The following is a 16470-nucleotide window of genomic DNA, read 5'->3' as shown; positions in this document are numbered from 1 at the left end:
GTTCCTAACACTCGAGAAAGTAAAGTTCGAGTTGAGGGGGAGCATGGAAGGGTTCTACAACTCATGGGCCTTGTTCATCCTGCATTTTCATGAATTGGATGACATCGAACATTGCGTGGGGAGCGGTTGGGAATGTACCAGTTAATGATGATTCTTTTTCATTGGTGTTTTGTATTCAAAATGTTGGGAGCTGTTTGAGGGTGGGAAGGATGAGGGAACTGTTAGCTAGGGGATTGCCGTTGTATTTGTTGTTATTAAGTAATTGTTGTAAATATGATGAAAATGTGAAAAAGGAGAATAAAAATATATATTTTTTTAAATGTAAGGGTGGCAGAAACCCTCACAACATTCAAGAAACATTTAGATGAGCACTTGAAAGCACACAAGGCTATGGACCAAGTGCTGAAAATGGGATTATAACAGATAGGTGCTTGATGGCCCCGCAGACATCATGCTCCGAAGGACCTCTTTCTGTGCGTAAAGCTCTAAGCCTCCAATTACAAGGATGAAGGTTTCATCAGCAGATGAGCTGAGGCTGGGATGTGTGAAAACGATGGTGTCAAAGACTGCAGACAGGTCCAGCAGGAGAGAATGTTTATCTTTGTTCTCACAGCCACAGAGGACTGCATTTGTGACTTTATTTTGTGACGAACGGGAGACATTTTCAGATTTTAAGTTTGCACTTAGTATTTTTGCTGTGATTACAAAAGGAGAGAATCATTGATTTTTGCAGGGGCAATGTAACCATTCATAACAAGATACTAGAATGTGGATTGCAGATGACATATTAATGGGAGGGGCCAGACTTGTCAGTTGCTTCTGGAACACTAAGCTGGACTGACAGGGTTCAGTTTGCTCTTAATGGACTCTCTCTCTCTCTAAGACTTTGTACCAATATTAACAAGTGGAAACCTTGTTGCTGACTTTATCCATGAGTGGTATTCAAGATATGTTGGTTTGCTTAATTGGAAAAAACATAGAGGCAGGGTTAGAAAGCAAGTATTATATTATAACTGATAAATGCAAGCTATTTCCTTATTGCTAATATTGTAAAAATTCTGTATCTAAATTAAAGTTTGTTTTACCATAAAAGGTGTCAGTGTTATTACACGTTTGGCGCAATAACATTCCCTCATAATTTTTGAAAGTAAATAGTTTTTAAATATAAATTTAGGATACCCAATTCATTTTTTTTCAATTAAGGGGCAATTTAGCATGGCCAATCCACCTAGCTTGCACATTTTTGGGTTGTGGGGGCGCAACCCATGCAAACACGAGGAGAATGTACAAACTCCACATGGACAGTGACCCAGAGCCGGGATCGAACCTGGGACCTCAGCGCCGTGAGGCCACAGTGCTAACCCACTCCCAAGTAAAGAGTTGAGTTCTCATCCGGATCCCATAACAAAAGGAGTTCTGGTCTGGGTCCCTAACAATTCCAGTACTATGGTAGGGACAGAAACCTAAATGCACGGATTCAAACATGGAGTTCTGGGATATGGGGACCACAAAGTGGTGTTGGGTGGTCAGCAGTTTAGAAGGTTTGAGAGAGCAGGGGGCAAGTCTCAGAGAGGGCACGAGGGGGTACAGAAGTGAAATGAAAGATGAGAGTTCAGGGAAAGGGAAAGGGCATATTGACAGGAAGTTTGGCCAGGTAGACTAATGAAGGGAGTGCTGGGACCCCAGCTATTCACAATATGTATCAATGATTTGGAAGAGGGAACAAAATGTAACATCTCAAAGTTTGCAGATCATTGGGTGGGAGGGTGAACCATGATGAGGATGCAGAGATCCTACAGCATGATCTGGACAGGTTGGGAGAGTGGGAAAATCAATGGCAGATGCAGTATAATTTGGAGAAGTGTGAGGTATTCTCTTTGGAAACAAAAGTAGGCAGATTACTACCAGAACGGTTGTAAATTGGGAGGGGAGTGTGCAGTGGGACCTGGGTGTCCTTGTGCACCAATTGCTGAAGGTAAGCATGCAGGTGCAGCAGGCGGTGAAGAAGGCAAATGGTATGTTTGCCTTCATTGCGAGAAGCACAGGAGCAGGGATGTGTTGTTGCAATTATATAGGGCCTTGGTAAGGCGACACCTGGAATAGTGTGCACAGTTTTGGTCCCCTTTTCTGAAGAAAGATGTTCTTGCTCTCGAGGGAGTGTAAGGTTTATCAGACTGATTCCAAAGATGGCGGAACTATCATACGAGGAGAGATTGACTAGGTTAGGATTGTTCTCGCTGGAGTTCAGAAGAATGAGGGGGGATCTCATAGAGACTTATAAAATTCTAATTAGAGAGGGTAGATGCAGGGAAGATGTTCCCAACGGTGGTTGTGTCCAGAACCAGGGGTCACAGTCTGAGGATTCAGGATAAACCATTTTGGACAGAGATTAGACATTTCTTCACCTAAAGAGTGGTGAGCCTGTGGAACTCATTACCACAGGAAATAGTTGATGCTAAAACATTGAATATATTCAAGAGGTGGCTAGATATAGCACTTGGGGTGAATGGGATCAAAGGTTATGGGGAGAAAGCAGCATTAGTCTTTTGAGTTAGATGATCAGCCATGATTGTGATGAATGGCAGAGCAGGCTCGAAGGGTCAAAAGGCATCCTCCTGTTCCTATCTTCTATGTAACCCTTTCACCCCCAGAATCAATCTGGTGAACCTTCTCTGAACGGTCTCCAATGCCACCATAGCCTTCCTCAAATAAGGAGACAAAAACTGGACACAATACTCCATATGTGGTCTCACCAACACCCTATACAATTGCAACAACACGTCTCTACTTTTATACTCGTCCTTTTGCAATAAACGCTGACATTCCATTTGCCTTTTTAATTGCATGCTGCAATCTACACCCGGAGGTGTACTTCCATTGTGTCCCTAACTCTGCACCTGGTTTTCTCCCGAGCTACTTGTGGTGAAATTTTGCATTGGCGCATGTTTAGATGGTGGATCTCGGTGCTACGGTTGATAGGAGCAGGCTGTTTTGGTATGGGTTCATATTCCACATTGTTTCAATTTTTAAAAAGTTCATCACCTTTATTTTATCTTCTATCTTCATCCAATCAATCGTTTATTTTATTGTCAGAAAATTTAAAATTGAAGGATATTGGGTGATTTTATCTTTCTGGCTTGCTGGATGAGAATAATACAATGTGATTGGCTGTTTACCTTGTTTGCCGATATTATTGCTGGAGATTCCATTGACATGATGAGAGATCGGGAAAAGGAAAACTACTAGAGCTTCAGGGGAAGTTTTCTTCGAGGTCAGTGCAAGCACTCCTGCTTTGCAGCTAACTGCAAACTCCAGGCCAATAAATTATTCAAACTTGCTTTGCAAAATCTGCAAAGAAATTTTTCTCTTCACTTGGCATGTTTACTTTCAACCTCAGAGGTTGCAGCACACCTTATAGTGGCAAGTTCCAAAATAAGTGAATACTCAAACATTCCTGACAAGTATGTTCTAAATTTCACTGCGTTCAAGAATTACCTCTTTATACGAAAACAAAGCTAACAAGGATCAGAATTTTCACAGTAATCTTTAGGCAAGCAATTTGTATCAGTTTATTAAACAGAACTGTTGATGCTCACGTTATCTGTACCGGTTTTCAAAATAAATGTTCAATGTGTCAGAAAGGAATCGCAACACTCAAACATCAAGCATAGCTCACATTTGAAAACTATAAATGTTTAATCAGTTTTTGTAAGTGCAACCACCCAAGATGGCTGTACAGACATCTTTATTTATATATTTTTTAAACAGTGTTTGATGAATTTTTCTCCTCTTGGTACACTCAAGCGTTCCCCCCAGGTCTTATAAAGACCACAAGTCTTACTGTACATTGCAATTGCACTGTACACAAGTACTTTTACTGCTACAGTAAATTTAGAGTACAGGTTCAATGAAAAATGCTCTAAGCATTTATTTTTCAAAATTCTGTGTTTGCAACAGAGAAAAACGTTTCATAAGATATCGAATGAAGCTCTTGTGGTTCATTCATTACAAGGGTTCAGCTGTAATGCAGATTATTCCAATGCAAAGCTACCAAATAAATCTAAATTATGTTTTTTCTCAGTCAAATACATCAACTTATCCCTTTCCAGGTATGACTAAAGCTTAACCCTGTTCTTCTCCACACGGATGCTGCCAGGCTTGCTGAGTAGTTCCAACACTTTTTCAGTCTTTAACTTGAGCAGAATATCATTTCACTTCCACACCTTTTTGAGTTATATTTCATACTTTCTTCAAAGCAGTCAATTTTTGATCAGATGCGCAAACATAAATTCCATTGATGGTCAGTATTTCAGAGTTCATAGTTGCTGATGAATATAATTTCCCTCAACTGGGAATTATTAAATTGCACGTTATACTTGCGTTGGAGGCCAGTGCTGTGAAACATCAGCTTGCATTGCCTCAGGAAGCCACTGGCAATACGCTAACAACAGATCTGATAAAAAAAAATGGAAGTAACAGTAGAAGGTTAGCTATCACAGAATGGAAGAAATAATTTAACCAAGACTCTGAACAGAAAATAATTATCAGTGTAAAGCTTGCTTAAAGGGCAGCATGGTGGTGGAGTGGTTAGCATTGCCGCCTCACACACCGAGGATCTGGGTTTGATCCCAGTCCCGGATCACTGTTTGTGTGGAGTTTGCACATTCTCCCCATGTCTGCGTGGGTCTCACCCCCACAATCCAAAAGGATGTGCAGAATAGGTGGATTGGCCATGTTAAATTGGCCCTTACTTGGAAAAAAATTGGGTACTCTAAATTTATTTTTTAAAAAGTAAAGCATGCTTAAGGGCCTCAATTTGTCCCTTGACGTAATGCATGATATTTGATTTTCCACAGTAACCTTGTAATCATAATAATCTTTATTAGTGTCACAAGTAGGCTTATGAAGCTATGAAGTCACTGCGAAAACCCCCAGTCGCCACACTCTGGCGCCTGTTCAGGTACACTGAGGGAGAATTCAGAATGTCCAATTCACCTAACAAGCACGTCTCTCGGGACTTGTGGGAGGAAACCAGAGCAAACCCAAGCAGACATGGGGAGAACGTGCAGATCCTGCACAGAGAGTGACCCAAGCAGAGAATCGAACCCGGGTCCCCTGTGAAGCAACAGTGCTAATCACCGTGCTACGTGCTGCCCGATGTGGTCCCCTAAAGAGACTGACCAACTGTACAAAATTGTGAGCAGTGGTTTAAATGCTGGCCAGACCTCATCAGGAACTGGGTGAGATTTGCCATGAATGCCACAGCGCTCTTAAAACAGAGACTTTTATTCCATTTCTCTTGACTGGAGTCAAACGAGAGCGCAAGTCTGAAAGCATTTGGAGTCACATTTCCACCAAGTCTCCCTCCTCAAAAATAGGTTTTAATTCGATGACCAACAGTATAAATGAAATAGATATGACAACATAATGCACAAGCCCACTCTCAATTAGCTGATTATGTTCAATTAGGTGGGTATTTAATAGATATTTCAACTATAGCAGTCATGACAGAAACAGCTGAAAACTCCAATCCCTTTAACTACTCGAAATTAAGCTGAAAATAATATAAGTAGGCTAACATTAACATCGCTATGAAGTTACTGTGAAAAGCCCCTAGTCGCCACATTCCGGCGCCTGTTTGGGTACACAGAGGGAGAATTCGGAATGTCCAAATTACCTAACAGCACGTCTTTCGGGACTTGTGGGAGGAAACCGGAGCACCCGGAGGAAACCCACGCACACAAGGGGTGAACGTGCAGACTGCACAGACAATGACCCAAGCTGGGAATTGAACCTGGACCCTGGAGCTGTAAAGCAACAGTGCTACCCACTGTGCTACCATGCTGATGTAAATAAAAGACCCATTTGCAATGCCTTAACCCATCATTATCTTTGGGCAATTTAACAGTTTAATTTCCAGTTTACAACTGTTACCCGCATATCTTCACACTTTCTTGTCTGTAAAATGCTTTGGGCCACCTCGATGCTGTAAAGCGGAACTGCATAAATGCAAGATCTTTTTGTTATCCATTGAAAGAACCAGGAGCTCCCTAAACTTTCACCTGGCAGTGCAACAGCTTTATGAGTGAAAGGACAATGTACTAAACCAGCAAAACATCCAATTTCTCCCCGATAGCTCCCAAAAACAAAATGATGAATTTTCAGGAAGCATATGCCCGAGGATTTTTTTTTAAAGTGCATATGGCACAAATTTTAAAGAACTTCAGCTGATACATTTGAACACATTTGAACAGTTTTAGGTCATTGCAAAACAAACTGGAAACAAAAGCATCTCATATTTTCACTGCAGCATTTCTAATCTCATGAATGAACTCGAGTTGTGGAAGCTGATTTCGTGGCCCTGGTGAACACAAGATACCAACATAATAGCATCCTCACATTTATTATTTTTCTTCCAGGCAGCAAGTAATGCATCACGATTATCCACATTTTCAGAAACCAGAGCTCCCAACAATGCATCTGTCCTGGGCTGCAGCCTGCGAAAGAGAAAATTTATGATTACCAATCAACAAGTAACATTGCAAACAAAATCACTTTAACAATCTGCCCAAAATAAATATCTAAACCATGTTGCCAAGTAAATTTGTACGGCACAAGAAAAATGTTTTACATCTACATTGACTATTGTTACTTAAAGACCAAAAAATGGGCAGCACTGTGGCTCAGTGCTGAGCACTGCTGTTTCATGGCGCCGAGGACCTGGGTTCAATGCCAGCCCTGGGTCACTGTCCTTGTGGAGTTTTAACTTTCTCCCCGTGTCTGCGTAGGTCTCACCCCCACAACCCAAAAATATGTGCATCATAGGTGAATTGGCCACTCTAAATTGCCCCTTAAATTGGAAAAAGAAATTGGGGAATTTAAATTTATTCTAAAAAAAGACCAAAAACACATTAAAAAAGCACCTTTATTGAGGGGGGGGGGGGGGGGGGGGCATGAGGAGGAGGGAGGAGAGAGAAAGAGAGTTACGGGTTACAAAGCATGCTTTAGACAAATCCACCAAAAGATCGATTTTCTCTCAAACGCTGGAAACTCTAGCCAAATCAACAGATATTTGCATTTACTAAGTTCAAGTCTGGTTGATGATGAAAAAGCTACAAACTTACTTAGCCCATGTCTTCAACATAGTTGATGGACTGGAAAGTAGACACTTGACGTAAGAACCAAATTTTTTAATGACCTTCAGTGTAGGGTATAAAAATAAATAAAACATTATTTCCACAACAGATTTTGTATTATTAATGTTCAGCAAACTTCACAGGCATCTTAATTTAATCTACAACTCAATGGAGTAGGAACTGTCCTTTCACCTTCCAACCCAAACAGTAACTACCAGAGTCGCCTTATTTTCTTCCATTTGCCCCCAAGCTTCCTCCCAACACAGCCCAAACTAAATTTCTCTGACCACACATAATTCTCTGAAGCTTCTGCCAATATCACTATTTTCAGCTGTTAAAATATATTAGCTTAACCCAGGGATAACTCAACCATGAATATTTCAATCATGGAGAAGTATCCATCGACGGACAGCATTAAATAAATGTAACATAAAATGCTCTTTCCATTTGCATATTAGTACTTCTCATGCTGCTTTGAGTGATTCTTTCCACTGGTACTGTAACATCATCATGCATATATTGAACAAGTATGAAATTAAGATCCATTTGATTTGATTACAGCACCAACATCTTGTCCTTTACACTTTTTTTTGGGAACAATTCATGTTTAGAATGTTCCGAGTTAATTCCTTCACACTGAAAACTTTATGCAATGATTTTGGAAATAATTCTTCAATCTTCAATGGCTGAAAGCACCATAAGTGCAGCAAAGTTAGTCCAAGACTTGAGAATAGCACATTATTTTGCAGCAACGTAGCCATACCAGGCTCAGATTTCAAGTGGCTCAGAGGTACAGACAAGGTGACCCAGATTTTCTGTGTTGAGTCAGCTGCATGGCATCAGAGTGCCAAAATCGGCCTCAGCGCCCTTTGGTTATGGAGGGAATTAAAAAGAAAAGTATGGATATCTGGTAAAGGCACCCAAAACTGTGATGGTCCATGCAACTGAATAGCACAACACCACTTATCACCCAGGCCACTAATGAAGACCATTTATTCAGGAAATACCAAGTATAGACGTGGCATCTTGGGATCTGTATCCAAGTAATCAATAGCTCCAACAGAGGAACAACAGCAAAGAAAACTGGCAGGGCAACAATTAAATACTGCCCTCAGAGAAGTTACCATGTCACAATATTATTCGTATTAACATGTTTTGCCAATTCTTGGGGGTAGAAATGAAATGAAATGAAAATCGCTTATTGTCACGAGTAGGCTTCAATGAAGTTAGTGTGAAAAGCCCCTAGTCGCCACATTCCAGCACCTGTTCGGGAGGCTGGTACGGAAATTGAACTGTGATGCTGGTCTGCCTTGGTCTGCTTTAAAAGCCAGCGATTTAGCCCAGTGTGCTAAACCAGCCCCTAAGAATTCATCCCATTAATAATTTAAGTGAAAAGGTTGCAATAACAAAACAAAATGGGAATCTTTTGGGTGCAAAATTGACAACACAAATTTAACACTTTTAGCATGGGAAGCACTCACCGCTCCTTCCAACAAAAACTTTGCAAAATATTTGTATCGATCCAGTCCTTCTGGGTAGTCCACTTCCACGGCAGGAAGTTGCCAACCAATTCTGACTATAATCAATCAAAGAGAAACAAACTGATTTGCTTACCAAATCTACACCAAAATAAAGTCTCAGAAAATTTTTGCTGCCCTCTCTAAATTGTGTAAATTTAAACTCCTTCTCCCCACATTTTGTGGTCCTTATCTTTTACTGCTTAGTAAGAAACCCTCCCTTGGAGTTAAATTAGTTAACTAGGTTAAAAAATAAATACATGTTTCATGCGTGGAATGTGTTATTCAATGATTAACACATTAACTTACAGAAGGTACTTGTTCTGTGACACTTAACCCGGCCAGTCTCTGGGCAGTAACGAGGAGGTGGTGTATCCAGAGGTTTTCCAAAGTGACTGTATTGGGGGAGGAGAAGAGGGATCCATTCGGATTCAATCGAAGTCAGTCCTGTTAATAGGATTTGATTTCACAATTTTTAAATTTGCATAAAATGAGTAGAAAAATCTAGTATGTAACGAATAAAATGTTTATAACAAGGATCAGAATCAAAATGCGACACATTTTGCAATTTCATTCAGCCTGCTAAGCAGCTCCTCATTCAAAAGAGTGCTCCAACCCAATTTGATCCTTTGTGATGAATATTCAATTTCATGTTTTATAATTTTTAGTTTGGTAATTATTTATTTCAATTGCAAGCTGAATAGAAGCACCTAGTTTGGGCAGCACGGTAGCACAGTGGTTGGCACTGTTGCTTCACAGCTCCAGGGTCCCAGGTTCGAATCCCGGCTTGGATCACTGTGCGGTGCTGCACGTTCTCCCCGTGTATGCGTGGGTTTCCTGCAGGTGCTCTGGTTTCCTCCCACAGTCCAAAGATGTGCAGGTTAGGTAGATTGACCATGATCAATTTCCCTTAGGTTAGCTGGGGTTACTGGTTTACGGGGATGGGGTGAAGGCGTGGGCTTAAGTGGGGTGCTCTTTACAAGGACTGGTGCAGACTTGATGGGCCGAATGGCCTCCTTCTGCACTGTAAATTCTATGAATCTAAAGCTGGTAAACACCCTTAAGATAATTACAATTCAAAGAATGGCCCATGTCTACTTACAAAGGTTACAGTTACAGATGTGAAAGTAATAAACAGCTGATCCTCTCTTTTAGAATTTTTTATAGAATTATAAAATCCATACAGGGCAGGAGGAGGCCATTCGGTCCATCGAGTCTGCACCAACCCTTCGAAAGACCACCATACCTATGCCCAATCCCCAGCCCTATTCCTGCAACTCCACCCTAAGGTTCAATTTAGTATGACCAATCTACCTAACCTGCACATCTTTGGACCGTGGGAGGAAACTGGAGCACCGGAGGAAACCCATGCAGACACAAAGAGAACGTGCAGACTCCACACAGACAGTCTAACCACTGTGCCACTTAACTTCATAATGGAGCCAGTGAGTCTGGTAAGACTGCAGTTGTTTCCATTAGAGATATAAAATTATTCCTGTTGATTGCAGAAGGAAAAATTGATTAATTAAAATCTTTATCTAGTAGGAGGCATTGTGTTTGGTTTAGTTTCCTCTGCGTTAGACAGCTGAAGTCAGCCTGGAAGCAGCTTTGAGACAAGCAGAGAGAGACTGCCAGAAGCTGCAGACCAGTAGCAGGGACAAAGGGTGTTTTTTGATTTGGAATCACTTAACAAGAATGCACTGAGGGCCCATATTTGAGTTGGGGTGTCCATTATCATGAGGTACATAAGGGGAGTTAGAGGGTTACCCAGTCAGATGCTAGTGGAAGGACCCAAAGAAATCTCACCTTGGAGAATAGCTGGAACAGAGAAGAATCAGGATGAATTCCTGAAAGAGGTAGCACACTTTGGTTTGGTCACAGGAGAAGTGAAGGAACTATAAAACACAGGAGCAGAATTAGGCCATTGGGCCCATTGAGTCTGCTCCACCATTCAATCATGGCTGATATGTTTCTCAAACCCATTCTCTTGCTTTTTCACCATAACCCCTGATTCCCCTCACTATTCTGTAAAGTATAGGGGAACTCTTGGGTGGAAATAAATATAGAAAGAGGAATTCTTTTATGATTTTTGAGTTTAAAGAATAAGGGCGCAATTCTCCGCACCCACGGAAAATCGCGAAGTTGGCCGTGAAAACGGCCGAGTTTTGCGACGGCCCGACACGACCCATTTCCCGAGGTATTCACGTCCGGGAAATGGGCTAGGAACGGGGCCGCGTCAATCACGTGCGCGATGACGGCGGAATGCGGCGACGCTACGAGCACGCCCACGTGACGCCGCCCGACGCCGTAAAAAGGCGCGGGCGAGCACAGAAACTGTAGGCCAGGATGTCGGAGCTGAGGAGAGCAGCCCCGCGATTTGTGGAGGCTGATGTGGAGATGCTGCTCGATTCCATCGAGCAGAGGAGGGGCATCATCTGCCCGCGTAGAGGGCATCGCCACCCTGCCAGCACGGTGCGCCAGGCCTGGCGTGAGGTTGCTGCTGCCGTCAGTGCTGTGGGGCAGACCCCTTGTTCAGCTGACCAGTGTCGGAAGACGATGCACGACCTCACCAGGGCTGCCAGGGTAAGTGCCAAGATGGTGCCCCCGGGTCACAACCATCCCTCCCCCCCTTTACTTAATCACCCACCTCCCCCCCCTGGCACGGGGGGTGGAGGGGGATTGTGGCAGTGAGTTGAGGGTGGTTCACAAAGCTGTCACAGACCCAGCGCTCTGGCCCCCGTGGAGAGATGCAATCGTCTTATTACAACTTGACCCCCAAACTGTACCAGTATCTGAACGGACTGCTGATACCTGCCGTATTGTAATAATCTACCTATGCCCCCTCCCCCAACAGGACAAGACCGCTCACAACACCCGTGAGCGGAACAAGACGGGAGGGGGCTCGTCCATCCTGCGGCCCCTCACCACTTTTGAGCAGAGGGCCCTGGACCTTGTTGGCGGATCTGCTACTCGGGAGATCGCGCAATGCGAGGTTGGCGGAGCTGCAACAAGTGAGACAACCCTGCATGGCAAACACCCCCCCTCCCCCATCCTCTGTCCCTTCACACACCCTGCCCACTGGGATACCTCCCCCATCCTCTGTCCCTTCACACACCCTGCCCACTTGGACACCTCCCCCATCCTCTGTCCCTTCACACACCCTGCCCACTTGGACACCTCCCCCATCCTCTGTCCCACCACTCACCCTGCCCACTGGGATACCTCCCCCTCCTCTGTCCCTTCACACACCCTGCCCACTGGAACACCTCCCCCATCCTCTGTCCCATCATACACCCTGCCCACTGGGATACCTCCCCCATCCTCTGCCCCTTCACACACCCTGCCCACTGGAACACCTCCCCCATCCTCTGTCCCTTCACACTCTTCCCACTGGGACCGTCCAGTGCCTGGCCGAGCGTCTCTAAATAACCCGTTTCATTCTCTTCCCTAGGACGTGATGCCGAACGACCAGGGCCGTCTGGCTCCAGACAGACACAGGCATCTGCCCCCACCTCACCCGGGGCCGCACAACAGAGGGTGCCTGATCAGCGGGGAGTCCCATCCTCCCCAACAGAATCTGTGAGCAGGACGCCCAGAGGGCGGCGACACCGCTAGATAAAGAAATGGCCAGCGAACGCCCTGCGGCCTCTCAGCGGGCCGATGACATCGAGGCGGCGTCCACCCAAGACGACCTCGAGATTGCGGCACAGCTTTCTCCCACACCATCCACCATCCCAGAGACACTCACCCCGGCTGGCCTATTTAGTCATGAGGCTCCTGGGTCACAGTCTGGTTCGCACATCACAGCTGAGCAGGTACAGCAGGTGGAGGTCGGAGCAGCCGAGGGCCCAGACTGGCGGAGGCCAGGCCAGGCCCAGCATGCAGCTGGCTCCCAAACGTTTTCAGAGTTCCTGGACTTTCTCAACCCACCCACACAGCCGATGCATCAAGAAACCCAGGGACACAATGACGGGATGAGGGCTGTCTTCCAGACTCTGCAGACGCTGTTAGAGGAGTCGAACCGCGTCCACGAGCAGGGAGTGGTGCCGCTCATGGCAGAAACCCAGGCCGACACCGCACGGGTGGCATCCGCGGTGGAGGCAATGGGTGAAACGGTTTCGGCCATGGGTCAGGTTATGCAAGACGTTGGGATTCACGTGCAGGCGTCATCCTCGGCCCTGGACAGGGTTGCCCTCTCACAGGCAGCAATGCGCCAGAGCCAAAACAACATTGTCGGCGCGCTGCAGGCCTTGGCCGAGTCTCAGCAGGTCATGGCCCAGTCACAGCAGTCAGTCGCGGAGAGCATCAACCGCCTGACACACGTGCTGGATGGCGTCGTGCACGCACAGGTTGAGGTCGCACAGTCCCTGGCGGGAATGTCTAACTCCCTGGACTCCGTCTCTGCAAACCTTCGGATCCTGGTGGATACCGTTGCAGGCCTCCAGGACTGGCAGCGCCAGGTGTCGGTGGCGCGACGGGGCACCTCCCCGCTCGCACCTCTGTCCCAAAGTGAGGCCCGGGGGCCACCGGGCTCCTCGAGGGAGGAGGTGGTTTCGGGGTCCGTCCCATTAACTCCATCACGGGACGTCCCGGAATTCTCGGCCTCCCCCCGTCCCATCCCTGGTGCATCGGGTGGGCAGCAGGCAGAGCAGGGTGGCACAACGTCACCCGAGACGCCCGCAGAGCAGCCTGGCCCATCAAGGCCGGGTCGCCTCAGGAAACGCTTGCCGAAGGAGAAACTAGTCGAAGGGGGCGATTCGCAGCAGTCCTCCTCCACTCCTGCTGTATCATCTGGAGAATCACTTAGACGTAGTGGTAGGGCCCGTAAGGCAACAAAGTGAGACACTGAGTAAGTTGGCACGGGTGAAGGGCACAGTTTAGTTGTAGGGGCTAGGGCACCTGTAAATGTTTGTTCACATTAAACGCACTGTTCCACCTTACTTGTAATACCGTGTGATTGTTCCACAGCCACAGGATTCGTGATGGTGACCGAGTGTCGCTGGGGTTGACGAGCGGTGAAACTTCGGTGCCGGGTGTGCAGTCCCTTCCCCCCCACCCCTTCCCACAACTAGCCCACGCGGGCACGTGACAGAGTGTCCGTGACGATCTCAGCAGCCACCAAGGTGAATGGTTCAGCTATTGCCATGGGTCAGACTCTCTCTAACGATTCTGAGCTCACAGCTCTTTGCAGAGCGGGCTGTCATCATTCCACATGGCACTGATTACACCCGCTGACACAGCCATCGATGTTGTACCATACCATCTGGACCCAGTGGTAAGGGTGATGTCTAAGTGGAGCAGTGTACACTGAGAGGGGGTGGGGGGGGCTGTGGTGGTGGCAGTTGTGTGTTGACCCTCTGCACGACTAGCGATGCAGGTAGTGGTTTGGTGTTCAGCGGGGACTTCACATGCGACGCGTGAACCGTGCTGCCACCAAGGCGTCGCGTGCCCGCCGTCCTCGCCAGGTCCGTTATGCCGCCTCCTGGACATCACCAGCACCTGGTTCGTGTCTGCGTGCTGCACCCGCCACTCCGCCAGCCTCCTCCTCCTCCCTCTCCCCCTCCTCCTCCTCCTCTGTGCTGGCACCACTGCCACTGGCTTCTCCCTCCGCCTCCTGCAGCAGGTCATCTCCCCTCTGCATCGCGATGTTGTGCAGCGCACAGCAGACCACAACAATGCGAGCGACCCTGTCGGGCTGGTACTGCAGAGCCCCTCCGGAGCGGTCCAGGCACCTGAATCTCATCTTCAGGAGGCCAAGGCAGCGCTCCACCACACCCCTGGTTGCTGCATGGGCCTCGTTGTATCGTGTTTCTGCATTGGCCTGAGGCCTCCGTATAGGCGTCATCAGCCAAGACCTCAGCGGATAACCCCTGTCGCCTAGCAACCAGCCCCTTAGCCGGGGGGGGACGCCCCTCAAACATCGCAGGGATGTACGACTGCGCCAGTATGTAGGAGTCATGCACACTCCCTGGGAACCTTGCACAGACGTTCATGATCCTCATGTGGGGGTCGCACGCCACCTGGATATTCATGGAGTATGTCCCCCATCTGTTTGTGAACACCTCCCTGTCCCCTGCAGGCGGGCGCATGGGGACGTGAACACAATCGATTGCCCCCTGCAGCATCGGTATCCCGGCCACGCTGGCAAATCCACGAGCTTGTGAGTCTTGACTTGCTCGGTCCTCGGGAAAGGTGATGTAGCGGTCCGCGATGGCATAGAGGGTGTCGGTCACATCCCGGATACACCTGTGGACCGATGACTGGGAGATCCCAGAGAGGTCCCCGCTCGGAGACTGGAAGGAGCCAGTCGCATAGAAGTTAAGAGCGACTGTCACCTTGATGGCAACCGGGATCGCGTGTCCTCCCCCGTTCCACGTGGGGCGAGGTGCGCCACGAGGTGACAGATATGTATCACCGTCCGCCTACGCAGCCGGAGTCTCCTCCTGCAGGTGATGTCCGTCATTGTTAGGAAAGAGATCCGGGCACGGTACACCCTCGGCCTTGGTCGTCGCCTCTGGTGCTGTGGCTGCACCCTCACTCTCTCCTCCTCCCCCTCCTCCTCCTCCCCCCCCATGCTGCTCGACGACTGGCAATTCCTCGGCCCTTCCCTCTGCTGCTGCAGCTGGCCCTGCATCCACTGCGGGTTGTGGCTGTGGATGCTGCTGCATCTCCAAATGTAGTGCAGCGGCCCCAACCACTGCGCAGAACATAGCCGTTCGGTTCGCAGACATTGTGCTAACCTACAGAAGGGTGGTGGGGGGGGGGCAGAGAAACGGGACATGTTAGACGGAGGTTAGTCGACACCTCGGCAGCCGCCTGCCACGGGATACCTGTGTGTCCCGGTGGCCTGGTCGCGCTGACACGCGGGCAGCCTAACCCCAGGTCACTTTCTGCATCCAACGGGCAGTTAACTACGTCCTCTTCACTGGTGCGTCAGTGGCCTGTGTCCGGAAGCCACAGGGCAACCAGCGGCCGTGTACTCGGGACCGGTACGCCATGGCATGGTGGCAAACATTTTGTAACCGGGGTTGGACGGGTTACTCCATCACTCTCTCCCTACCCCCCCCCCCCACTCCCACCCCTCCGTCTCTTCCCCCCCCCCCCATTCTCGGGGATGCCTTCCCCGTTGTGGCCAGACTCCAGCAGTGCGCTGAGCGGTGCGCTCACCTCCTTGAAGCTCTCGTCAGCCAGCACGACTGGTTGACGAACTTGAAAAGCAGGTGTGTTGGCCGGCGTGAAAACATTGCGTGATGACGTCGGGACTTCGGCCCATCCGGGCCGGAGAATAGCGGGGGGCCAATAAGTAGCGATTCTGGTCATGTCGGGGGCGCGTTCGAGGCCTTTGCCGGAAATGCCGACGTGTAGTTTGTGCGGGGTTCGGAGAATAGTGGGAGGGCGTCGGACCAGCGTCGCCGTGAAAATTTGCGCGGCCCGCTATTCTCCCAACCGGCGTGAGTGCGGAGAATCTCGCCCTAAGTGTTTACACAATAAAACGTTGAGTTGTTAGTTATTGATTTGTCAAACTATTGTACAGTGAAGGTTTTGGTTTAAAACACAAAATCTTGCAGTGTAATTCTTTCAGTTCAAATTTCTTTTTAAGTTACTGGTCTCTACTGAGATCATAACACGTTCCACATCTCGCTTAGGGCCACTGATAAGTAAGATGAATGCTTTTAATTGAAAACATTCACCTCCATATTGGTCTGCGGTTGCAGAATAAACAGACAATGTTACAGCTTTCTCAATAATTATTGTTCTGACTGCAAAGTGATTTCATGACATGCTGCCAACTCATTGTTGCGACACATGGATTCAGA

At 47.6% G+C, this 16470-nt stretch overlaps 1 protein-coding gene across 3 annotated transcripts in view; it reads right to left on the bottom strand.

Moving 5' to 3' along the window:
* Nucleotides 1-3672: 3672 nt before the first annotated feature.
* Nucleotides 3673-16470, bottom strand: part of dhx37 (DEAH (Asp-Glu-Ala-His) box polypeptide 37) — a 54612-nt gene continuing 41814 nt past the window's right edge. For all 3 annotated transcript variants that reach the window (XM_038790309.1, XM_038790318.1, XM_038790326.1), the window contains exons 24-28: nucleotides 8963-9100; nucleotides 8618-8712; nucleotides 7125-7198; nucleotides 6400-6497; nucleotides 3673-4453 (exon numbers count right to left, since the gene is read on the bottom strand). In XM_038790309.1, the coding sequence (XP_038646237.1) occupies nucleotides 4371-4453; nucleotides 6400-6497; nucleotides 7125-7198; nucleotides 8618-8712; nucleotides 8963-9100 (488 nt within the window). In that variant the 3' untranslated portion in view covers nucleotides 3673-4370. The remainder of the gene's footprint in view (nucleotides 4454-6399; nucleotides 6498-7124; nucleotides 7199-8617; nucleotides 8713-8962; nucleotides 9101-16470) is intronic.

The sequence above is a fragment of the Scyliorhinus canicula genome, chromosome 1 (genome assembly GCF_902713615.1).
Source record: "Scyliorhinus canicula chromosome 1, sScyCan1.1, whole genome shotgun sequence".
Taxonomy (NCBI): Eukaryota; Metazoa; Chordata; class Chondrichthyes; order Carcharhiniformes; family Scyliorhinidae; genus Scyliorhinus; species Scyliorhinus canicula.
The sequence above is the reverse complement of the archived record's forward strand: the minus strand, read 5'-3'. Positions and strand labels throughout refer to the sequence as shown.